At 32.9% G+C, this 11,471-nt stretch overlaps 2 protein-coding genes across 2 annotated transcripts; both read right to left on the bottom strand.

Annotated features, from left to right (window-relative positions):
• Nucleotides 1–3,293: 3,293 nt before the first annotated feature.
• On the bottom strand, nucleotides 3,294–4,549 carry LOC133804345 (probable DNA helicase MCM9). The gene is made up of 3 exons (XM_062242511.1): nucleotides 4,224–4,549; nucleotides 3,989–4,054; nucleotides 3,294–3,883 (listed from the first exon to the last, which is right to left on the bottom strand). The coding sequence occupies exons 1-3, from the start codon at nucleotides 4,306–4,308 to the stop codon at nucleotides 3,759–3,761; spliced, it is 276 nt and encodes a 91-aa protein (XP_062098495.1). The 5' UTR covers nucleotides 4,309–4,549; the 3' UTR covers nucleotides 3,294–3,758.
• Nucleotides 4,550–4,632: 83 nt separating this feature from the next.
• Nucleotides 4,633–6,226, bottom strand: LOC133805800 (probable DNA helicase MCM9). The gene is made up of 4 exons (XM_062243953.1): nucleotides 6,158–6,226; nucleotides 5,737–5,911; nucleotides 4,815–4,914; nucleotides 4,633–4,690 (listed from the first exon to the last, which is right to left on the bottom strand). Exons 1-4 carry the CDS (start codon nucleotides 6,161–6,163, stop codon nucleotides 4,633–4,635), a joined length of 339 nt encoding a protein of 112 aa, XP_062099937.1. The 5' UTR covers nucleotides 6,164–6,226.
• Nucleotides 6,227–11,471: the final 5,245 nt, after the last annotated feature.

The following is an 11,471-nucleotide window of genomic DNA, read 5'->3' on the forward strand; positions in this document are numbered from 1 at the left end:
GAACTCTCGACTCCTTGAATCCATTCATCACCGATACACATTCTACCAAGCATCCATGAATCATTCCCGCCACTATAGCTATTTTCCTGCACATATAAACAAAAAGGAATGAGCCTAATGCCCAGCAAGGAAAATCTACCACATAGTTCATATACATAAATTTCATAAGAAACATAAAAACATAACATAACACTTTTATCATACACATACTATAATGGCCATTATTACTTGGGGTCCCATAGACTAATCAAGTCATATGCCCATTAGATTAGTGGGGTCCTACTAGCTAAGTAGGTCATATGCCCATAATCTATTTGGGGCTTGTTAGTCAAATGAGTCATATGCCCAAGCCTACAAACATACATATTTCATAACATATTTTATAACATATTTCATAGCATAAAACATAAGATAACATAAGCATATAACATATAGATTCTATCCTATTTTCCTTACCAAAGTTACCGGGATATGCGGACAGAGTTGGGACTTTTGGAACACTCCTAAAACCATATATAACAAGGTGAGTAGATTTGAAGAAAAAGAAATGAAAGGAATGGAAGGACTAAACCTTGAGAAAAATACTTACCAAAACCTTTTTGCTCAAGAACTTAGATTTCCTAACCAAAATAAAGATTAAGGTTAGAGGCTGAGTAGAAGACTATGAGAACTTAAAACAACAAGTACAGAAATGAACCAGAGTTTTGGGTTACCTTGAAGACTTGTAAGACCAATCTATACCTCAAACTGAAATACTATAAAACCTTACTTCCCAAAGTGTTTGATAAGCTTATGATGATCAAGCTTATGATTCCCCAACCAAGGTGTTTACACTCTCACACTCACTTAGCACTTGCAGCCTCTGAACTTAGAGAAAAAGATGAATAATGGCTAGGTACTAGGTCCTATTTATAGAGTTTAGGAATGAAAGGATCTTAATTTTACTTGAATAAAAATAATAGCTTTTTAGGTGAAAATAATTTGAATTATTATTCAGCAGAGGCTGAAGACTCGTTCAAAAAGATGCTGGACTTATCAAGAGGTTGAATGACTGAATGGAAAACGATTTCAAAATGTTTCAAAATATACTGAAGGTGGCGATATATCGCCCCCTGTAGGCGATATATCGCCTAGGCTAGTATGCCCGAGGCTGTCGTGCATCGTCTCGTGTTTTCCGTATCTACGTGATGCGATATATCGTCCCCTATAGCTGCGATATATCGGCACACGCTGATTATTTAAACATGAAATTACACATTTTTAGCTAAATTTGAATGGGGTAAACAGCCTTGACTAAGCCCTCAACGTATTCAAAGCTGCTGACTGACCTTATAGCATTCAAACTTTACCCCTTATTAAATTTAATCCTCAAAATACTTAATCCTTAATCACCCATTCATAACATGTGCTTAAAATCCTATTGGTTCTTATCTAAACCTTATAGTATAATAAATATTATCCTTAATATCAGTCATATTAATCAAACCTTAGGTTAAAATTAATATTCTTAAACTATAGGTTAAACTTAGAAAATCTATAAGTGCTACTATGAGTGTCCAAATAATTCCCTGTCCGAACCAAAAATCCATAGTCACAAAGATAATACTATAAAAACTATAATACTACTATCTAACTAGCTAAGTAAAGTTCTTGGACTCTACATATGATAAACTAACAAACTAAACAACATGGCAAGCAAGCTCAAACAACCAAAAATAAAAGTTGGAATATGACCAATCAGAATAAGGCTTAACTGTTCAGTGGATGGGTTTAAACTTTACAAGAGTGATATTGCATTGAAATATTGGGCTATGCTAGGTTTAGATAATTGCAAGCTAGAAAGAGTAGTTTCATTAGAAACCTGAGGGGCATCTCAAATACCTATCAAATTCATCTATGCAGCAAAGTCCTCCATCTGCTAAAACTAGGGCCCCAGCTTCCAACATCCATTCTCCTGCATATAGCACAAGTTTAGTAAAATTATTTAATCGAAATATTACCATTAATGTCGTACAATATTTAAATATGATATAATAGCTGATTGTTACAAGGAGAATTCCATAAACATATGAAGAACAAAGATGTAGTACAGGTACAATTTGAAGCCAAGGAACTAAAACAACTTGTCACGAAAATACAAAAACATTCTATCAAAGATAGACCAAACCACCTTTATTTTAACATGCTTTCTAAAATATTAATTGTGAACACAGGGTACAAGCTTACAAGAACCCAAATTTAGCAAAAGATGAAGACAGAAAATCACTACTTTCATATCACAACCATCTGAACAGATTATTTAGCCCCATGGAAGCAAGAATTGGAGTTTTATGATGAAAGATTTGGTTATCATAACAAAGATGTTCTCAGTCATTGAGAGAGTTACTGACTTGAAGTGTGAGCAAAAAGGGAGATACAGAGAGAAAAGTAAGAGCAAAGACAATGAGATGGGGAACAGGACTAGGATGTGCAAGGTGGTGGCAAACCATGCAAAAAGTTAACGCAAACTAATCACAACTTCTGTCAGATTCCTTACTCCGTGGATACAAGTTTAGGATGGAGAAATGAGAAACATACCTCCATCCTTGACTGCAGTGACAGTGAGTCCAGCACTAGTGCTTCCTAAGCCAGTAGTGACAACAAATTTGTTACTTAACTTTGCAACAAATTTCAAGAACTGAGATTTCCCGGTACCTGAGAAAAGCGTTAACAAAATTTACTACATATATACATATACATGTAACTTTTTCCGTATAATGCTTTAATGATTACATACAGATTCAAAAAAAGAATCTGAACTCATTAACAGTTGTTCACCAATGATAGTAATATAAATATATATATATGGGTATATTGAAATAATAAGATAACTCCCACCTATATAATGAGCAAAATAAAAGGACCAGAAACCCCAAGGGAAGGGTAAAGCAACAAACAATTAAACTGAGCTGCATTACTCAAGCCAAACAAGAATAAATTAACAAGGACTAGAGAAGAATTTTCAGCTTTGAAAAACTATTTTTATTGGAAAAATTAACAATGGTTGGGCAGTTTTCTATTTTTCAAGGAAAATTTCAGTAATTCTAATTTTCTGTAGTTATAATTAATGTAGCTAATGCATGTGTTACCCGAAAAGACAAGTTATAAAATGGCGTGCAATCCATATCTCAGTTGTTATAAGGGAGAAAATACCTCTTATACTAATAACCTTTACAATAACACCCAACAAACACATCAAGAGCACAAGAACATATCAAAAGCATCAATACCAATATTTAACATGGTTTGGAAAATATTGCATTTGTCCATGGATCCAACCAGCAAAGAAATGTCTTCTATTGAGAAAATAAAACCCTGAAGTTTTGAACTATTTAAGTCCAGTCCTGGAGCTTTCTTCTATACTTTCTTGCTCTCAAAATTTCTCTCTAAAATTTATATTTTCCCACCCTTAGACTATTTACATTAGTTACCCTACCTATTATTTGCATTAAAGGACCACTCAATACAATACTATGGATAACTTGTTTGTAATAACCCTAATTGTATTGTACAGGAAAATTCATATAGGTTACAGGCTTTAGACACTCATAAAATATCATGAATCAGTTGGACAAAATACAATGGTGTTCTTATTTTTCTAGATTTAAGTGATTGTTAATTTCCTATCAGAATTTTGAAGAAAAGAAAGCTTCTTCAACTGAAGCATAGCATAAATGCAGTAGTCTTCAATTGATAGAATTTTATTTAAGTAATGAACCCTATAAGTATGCAATGAAAATCGAAAAGGTACCTGGGTCTCCAACCAAAAGTAAATGAGACTCTCCTCGTACCTTGGTTCTAGAAGCATCAACATATTGCACACCTCCAATAAGTGTTAATGCAACTAAGTTGAAAAAAGAGAAGGTGCTGGTAGTGAATGTTTAACAGTCATTCAAAATCTTTAACTTAAGATAAACAAATCATGAATTTATATGAGAAAGCTATGTACCTGCAAGCTTTACAGTGAAGAGTCCAAAAATTTGTGGACAAACACCTTGTAATATTGCATTTCTCCCTGAATAATTTTCATTAAAAAAAATTGAAGTCATAACAGTCTTACATATAAGGGGGCCTAGTTTCCAATATTTTCTTTTTTAATGAAGATCTCTAATTGATTGATGCTGAAGAATTGATAGAAGAACACTCATTTATAAAATGATATATATTAATCAACGATGCCTTACCTTTCAAAGGGGTATCCTTAAACTCGTTCCAAAATTGATTGAATTTCATAATGACATCATGAGGAATAGTAATATCCGATTTCATCTCATTTGTTCTCCTAAATATGTGTATAAAAAGTATGTCAAGTGCATATAGTAACCAAAGCTTCACTCCAAAAAAAAGAAAGAAAGAAAGAGAAAAATTTCTAACCAATTTTGATACTTAGATAAGTTGAAATACAAAACTGTTTTCTACTTTATGGTTTTTTCCAAAAACCTATTCGCATTATTTTAATATAGAAATATATTTGTAAGTTTGTAACAAGTTTTGAGCCTCTTTTCAGTATCGGTAGTTATTTCAATCTATATGATACTACTTTAGCATCCCTTAAAAGAGTTACACCAAATCATTTTCTATCCCTTCGAAACATTAACTAGCTGCATAAGTAAAATCCCATGCATCATAAGAAAGATGGGATTCACCAAGGCTAAGCAAATTTTATGAAATTAAAAGAACTACCTCTCTTTAGTACCATGTATGACTCCAATGGAACAACAACCATCTCAACAATGAAAAATGTTTCTTCTTTCAAACAGAGCTGTTACATTTACCTCACATGATTAGCATTCAACACAGGATCAAGGTCGCAGCGAACATCTTTTAAGTCAGGCGACCACCTTGCAGTTAAGACCCCAGTGACTATAACGTCATCTGTAAAGCAACATATCATTACCACCATTATGAACACAATAGAATTAAAAAGGATAAATAATAAAGCAAAATCTGATGCAGAATTAAATAGGAAAATATCAAGCATATTTGAGAAACTTCACCTACAATATAAATATAATTAGTTGATAGATTCAATATAGGGAAACACTTACAATGTCAAACATACTTTTGAGAACATCAAATTATACAGCATGTCTAATAAATTTTTATTGATTTATTGTAGAAACTGGTACTATAAATTTGGACTGCTCTTTATCAAGCTAATAAAAAGTTCTACCTTGGATTTGAATAAACAGAATTTCATACTCTTATATATCAAACTGGTAGACACAAATTACTTCTAAAATTAAATTTCTCTTGAAGTTTAAATTGTATTATCACAAGTCCCTAAACGCATTAATCAACTATTATACTATTCTTGGTCTAGCAGTTAGAAATCTTCCAATATTTGGGAAGGAAAGGTGGCGTGCTTTCCATCCACATTATTGTCATTTTCTAAAATTTGGATCAAACATAGTAAAAGAAAGTTGAAAGATCATTTATGATATGAATTAAAGTTCAGGAAGATACTAAGAGAGCTAAGGAGGTTCTACGATATCTGCTGAATAAGTTATACTTTAATTTGTATGAACAAATAACTGTAAAGCAAGAAAAAGTGTCCGAATAATTCATAGTGATATTTCAAACAATGAAAATAGAAGTAATCTAAGATGAAGTTTCCCAAAAGGACACGAGAAATCAGTGATAATAGGAATTAAATTCAAGAAAACTGAAAAATCTGAAATCACAAGAATGTGGTACCTCCTACTTTAACAACATCAACAAGATCATCTTTTAGAATGACGAGGATTGAACGAGGAATAGCCGCGACCCCTAATACATGTGTACTTTCTTGAATTTTGATTTCCTGATAATCATGGCATGTTATCGAACCTTCTAAATATTTGAATTTTGTGCCACCACAGAATTTCGATCTCTGTTGTTCAAAGGACCAGAGCTATAATTAGACTCAAATAAGCTACTAGTACCAAAAGAGACATGTAGCACATAAGAAAAAAATACTATATTTCAAAATGTAAATTCTGAAACAAATGATCTTTGAAATTGAAGTTCAATCAAAATATTAGGATACTTTCATCTTTTTGCTTAGAAAGATCTTATAAGTAATAGTCACATCATAGCAACATTAACTAGTTGAGCTAGTGCTGGAGAATATATATACCTGCATTGGGCAATAAGATGGCAACTGAATTGAGTTTCTAGTTTCTAACTCAGGATAAACTAGGAAGCTGCACAAAAACAAAGTTCAGCATCAAAAGAAACTAATTTTAATACAACAAAGTAAGAGACATAAACCCTAGAGATGAATGAAATGAATACTTCACACTACGCAAATTGTTTGTCGATATATATTTAAAAATCATCCATTAGCTGCATGATTAAAATATTTCACATTATCTTTGTCAAACTAATCAAAATGGCATTAAACCATCATTCAAGGAAATACGCAAAAGCAGAAATAGTTGTTTCTAAACAAGTCACTTTTCAAATTCTAAAAGAGTAGACATTTGATTATTCTAACTAATTAGAAATGCCAATAGAAGAGGCTCCTCCATTGATAGAGCAAAGGAGAACTTGGTACAAAGAGAGGGCTGACCTGCAAGAGCAAGCTACGGGACCTGCAAGACTGAAGAAATGCATATTAGAAATGCAGAAGAAATGCCAGAAGAAATGCAGATTAGAAACAAATGTTCGATAAAACAGAGCAACAATCTACACAAAACCCACACTGCAATAACAAAAACAAAACAAGCTATGGGAAGACATGCAAGAGGGCTGACCTGCAAGAGCAAGCTACGGGAAACACCGAGAAACCAAGAGAGATAGGTCTACGGGAAACCGAGAGAGATAGACCAGGAACGGACCAGGAACGGAAAGACTGAAGAACGATTGAAGATTGAAGGGACCGAGAGACCAGGAAGGGAAAGACCGAAGAATGATTGAGGAAATGGGTATAGGGGAAATGGGTACACAGGTTGAAAAAAGTTAAGTCATTTGGCGGTACTTTATTATAAGTTGTCGCCTGAAATTTTTTTCACTTACAATAACTCTTTTTAAATTCTATTATAATGATGTGTTATGGTAATGGGTGTTTGGTGTAGTGGTAGTAGTAGTTAGTATTAGTATTAGTTTGTAGTATTATAGATTCCGTGGATTTTGGTATAAGCCGGGAATTAGTTGGACACTCATAGCAATAGTTGTGGATTTTATAAGTTTAACCTATAGTTTAAGAATATTAATTATAACATAAGGTTTGATTAATATTGTTGGTCATAGATATATATATATTATAACCTAAGGTTTAGATAGATTCAATAAGAGCATGACACTTGTCATAATCATGATTATTAAGAAATTAATTATTTTTTATGAATAGTTTTAAGAAAAGAAAGATCTAGAAGCTCTAGAACCTTCCAGCAACTGTTAGGATCATATTATGACTCAGTCAAAGCTGTTTATCCAATTCAAATTATGCTGAAAAAGTGCAGATATGTATTTAATATAGCAACGTATGCCGATATATCGCTGCATAGGGGCCAATATATCACCTACAGAAGATACGGAAAACATGTCGACTTTGCACGAACGATCGAACGAGGCCCGGGAATATAGGGGGTAGCGATATATCGCCTATTGGGGAGGGGGGGCGATATATCAGCTCCAAGATGGTTTTTTTGAGAGTTTGGTTTTTAATTGATAAGATTACCCTTAACCACTTAGACCTGCCTTTGAACGATTTTGACCGAGTTCTGGGCATCAATTGAAAGAAAATTCAAATATTTTTCATTTTATATTCATTTATTTATTCAAATTAAAAGAGGTTAGTTTCACTCCTCTAACTCTATAAATAGGACCTAGTACTCAGCCATTTTCTTCATTCTTCAAGCATTTGATCAGAGCCTCCAAGTTGCTAGTGTTACTATAGAGAGAAACACTTGGGTTTTGGGTTAAAAACTTTATCATTCTAAGCTTTTCTAAACACGTGGGAAGTGAGATATAGTGAGATTTTGGTATTGAGGTTTAGACCAATCCATAAGATCATTCAATGTATTCCTATTCCTAAGTTCAATTATTTATGGTTCTATAGTTTTCTTTTATTCAAAACCTAACTCTTGTTTATGATTCTTGATTAGGTATTTAAGTTCTTAAAACTTAAGGTTCTTCTTTGGTAAGTTTCTTCTTGGATGGTTTAGTGTTCTTTTCATCTCTTTTTCTTTAGATTCTCGCCATTTTTACTATTGGTTTATAGGAGTGTTCTAATCCCGTTCTTGTTCCCAAATATCCCGGCTTTTGGTAAGAAAAATAGGATAGATTTTATGTGCTTATATGTTATGATATGTATATGTATAATATGTCTTGTAGTCCTTGGGCATATGACTTGTTTAGATAACAAGCCCCAATAATATGTTTTATAGTCCTTGGGCATATGACTTGTTTAGCTAGCAGGACCCAAGAATTTATGGGCATATGACTTGTTTAGCTAGCAAGCCCCAAGAATTTATGGGCATATGACTTGCTTAGCTAGAAAGCCCCACAAATTTATGGGCATATGACTTGCTTAGCTGACAAGCCCCAAGAATTTATGATGGTCATTAATATTGTAGTCCTATATGATATATTTTTTTTATAGTCATATGTTTTCTAGTATATGTTTATGATATAGTTTTATGCTTATGATTTATGTGTTAGTAGATTTTTTTTTGCTAGGCATTAGGCTCACTCCTTTATTTTTAGTGTGACGCAGGAAAATGATTATGGAAGGCAGAAGGATTCTTAGCAGCTTGGCTTGTGTGTTAAGGATAAATGGACTGCATGTCGATCGAGGATGACGTTATTTAGTCTTTTGAATTATGTTTCTTTTGTAATTCCGCAAATAGTATTTAAACAATTGAATTAAAGTTTATGTTTTATGGTTTATAAACAAATGGGATCTCATACCATATTACATTTTTATTTTATATATTTTATTATCTTGTATTTGATACATTATTTTGGGTTTTCAATAAAAATATGTTATTTCTTATGTTTGTATCAAAATAGTAGTAGCTATGTCTAGTAGTTTTAATGGTCCAAGGTCTTATAAATAGTTGGGTCATTACACTAAGCCTTATTAGTATTTTTACGATGTTATAGTGCGGCTCTGTAGGCACGGCGTGTGCCTTTGTGCGAGGTGGCTTTGCGCGAGGCCCTTGGTGCCTGCGAGGCGGCCTGGCGCGAGGTCTTGAAGGATGCGAGACGGGGTGGTGCAAGGCTCCAAAGAGTGCAAGATGGAGTGGCGTGAGGTCCTTGGTGCCCGTGAGGTGGCCTTGCGCGAGGCGCGTGTTGTGCGAGATCACCTTCCCTTGCTCCCATCCTGGTTCAGTACTTTAGGGGACACGAGGCGAGGGTCCCTTATTGGTGGGGAGCTTTGGCATTCACACCACACAACAACAAAAAAAAAATCTAAAAATATAAATAATTAAATTACACTCAAAATAAACTAAAAGAAAAAATAAAGTTGAGATCTCTTAATATAGAAAAACACATATACACATGAGGGCATTTTTATAAAAAAAAAATTGGGAAAATCCATTCTTTTAATTATCAATATATTTCAAAAGATTTAATTATTTAAAAGAATTTTACATATTTTATATAAATTGTGCATTATGTAAATATTATAAGACCGAGTGAATGTGTGAGTAGTTAAAAGAAATATATATAACTTATATTATAAATCACAAAATAGTCCTTGATTGATGTGCACATGCACATCCAAAAAAAAAACTGGAAAGATGTAGAACGTGTCAATGTGAATAAAATGTTGGTATTGACACGTAGTCCCTAATCTAGAGAAAAGTTACACCAATTTTTTTTGTTAATGTCTTTGACCTTATCTATTACGTATGGAAGGTAACCCCATGGGCCAAACTGATCTTGTCAAACTGGGCTCCATGAAAGAAAATCATATCAAATCCTTGCCAAAGTTTATTGAGCTTTTAGACCACCAAGACAACCATTACCAAGCAATGTTGCTGCAAAATCAAGCAACTAGCCACCATCTTCTACGGCAGCTCAAGCTGCTATCTCACTAACTCCAGTTCCGATTATCACTATTTCTGGCAGCTCAAACAAGTCCCGTCCCCTCTGCCATCACACATCTTCTCCAAGTCCTAACCTCTCTGTTGCCAACCATGTACACTGTATAAACGAAAAAAAAAAGAGTTTAATCATAAAAATGTTATTTTTTCTGTGTAACAGTATAAATGAAAATTTTTCTCTGAAACAAGTATTTTCTATAAAAAGGCTAAAAATAAATTAACATATAATACGTCATGTATAATGTATTGAGTGTGCATTATTTCCTATTCTATATGGCATTGGACAAGATACAATAATAAGTTATTGTCAAACATTAATGTATTGACTTAGTTCTTTTTATTAAAACCTATAAATGGAAAATTACATTAAAAATAACATACGCATAACTTAATCTTTAATGTCCCTGCAATGTGGGCTTCGCCCTTTGTCATAAGATATACTGAGCTTGGACACTCAATTCACAACACTAATTTCCAAAATTAGATTTTATTAAAGTTTCTCAAATTTTTATTATTGGAATTAACATTTTCATAAATTATTATTAATTAATAGTTTTTGAAACTAGATTTTAACTTCATTAAAGAGGTTCAAAAACTTTCAATTTCTATAAATAGAAATTAATTATTACCAATTATTATATTCCTAAACTGGTCTTTGTCCTTGTTAAAGAAGAATAAAGACTTTCCATTTTCGTAAATGGAAACTAATCTTTTTATGTTTCTCGAAACAATATATTTGACTACTAATAGTCAAATCTTTCCAACAACGGAACGTGGAAACAAAATCCTTGTTACTAAAACAAGAATTTGAACTGTTATTAATAAATTCACTTTTCCTCATTTGGCATCAAGAAATAAATGTCTAGTTGTCCAATATTAAGTACATTAATGAATTAATTTTATAATATATATTCTCTTCTAGTTTGTCTCAGCCAAAGCCCCAGCCACTACTACTATCCACCATCACCATCCACGGCCATATGGTCGTGGGCGGCGCCTACATGCACTTGACAAAACACGACAGGTTCTCAATTTTTTTGAATGGTTGCGATAACCATTCCATGCAATTTATGGTGACATAAAAAAGGTTAATCCAATCGAACAACATCTGGCATAAACCTTGGAAAGAAATACTATCATGCAAAAGATTACAATGATATATTATACCCAAAATTTTGGGTTCACAATAATTGATCAATCACATAAAATAAAAATTAAAACAAACTAATACCTTTTATCACATCCAATATAAATATATTCATAATATGATAATAAGAACATACATACGATTACTTATATTATGTGCTCTATTTGTACATGCAAAATGACGTAAAAGAACACATAAACATGTAGATTCATGTTGCATGATCGCAACCTTGGCCAAAAGCAACCAGC

Source organism: Humulus lupulus, chromosome X (assembly GCF_963169125.1).
Source record: "Humulus lupulus chromosome X, drHumLupu1.1, whole genome shotgun sequence".
NCBI classification, from domain to species: domain Eukaryota; kingdom Viridiplantae; phylum Streptophyta; class Magnoliopsida; order Rosales; family Cannabaceae; genus Humulus; species Humulus lupulus.

What these genes read in the sequence shown, in the direction of transcription:
- LOC133804345 (XM_062242511.1), bottom strand. Translation starts at nt 4,308, where the DNA reads ATGAAATCGGATATTACTATTCCTCATGATGTCATTATGAAATTCAAT. An exon ending in TAAGGATACCCCTTTGAAAG is followed by an intron (nt 4,055 to 4,223) that starts GTAAGGCATCGT and finishes AAAATTATTCAG; the next exon opens with GGAGAAATGCAATATTACAA. An exon ending in CTTCACTGTAAAGCTTGCAG is followed by an intron (nt 3,884 to 3,988) that starts GTACATAGCTTT and finishes TTTTCAACTTAG; the next exon opens with TTGCATTAACACTTATTGGA.
- LOC133805800 (XM_062243953.1), bottom strand. An exon ending in TGATGTTGTTAAAGTAGGAG is followed by an intron (nt 4,915 to 5,736) that starts GTACCACATTCT and finishes GTTGCTTTACAG; the next exon opens with ATGACGTTATAGTCACTGGG. An exon ending in TTGAATGCTAATCATGTGAG is followed by an intron (nt 4,691 to 4,814) that starts GTAAATGTAACA and finishes AAATTTGCTTAG; the next exon opens with CCTTGGTGAATCCCATCTTT.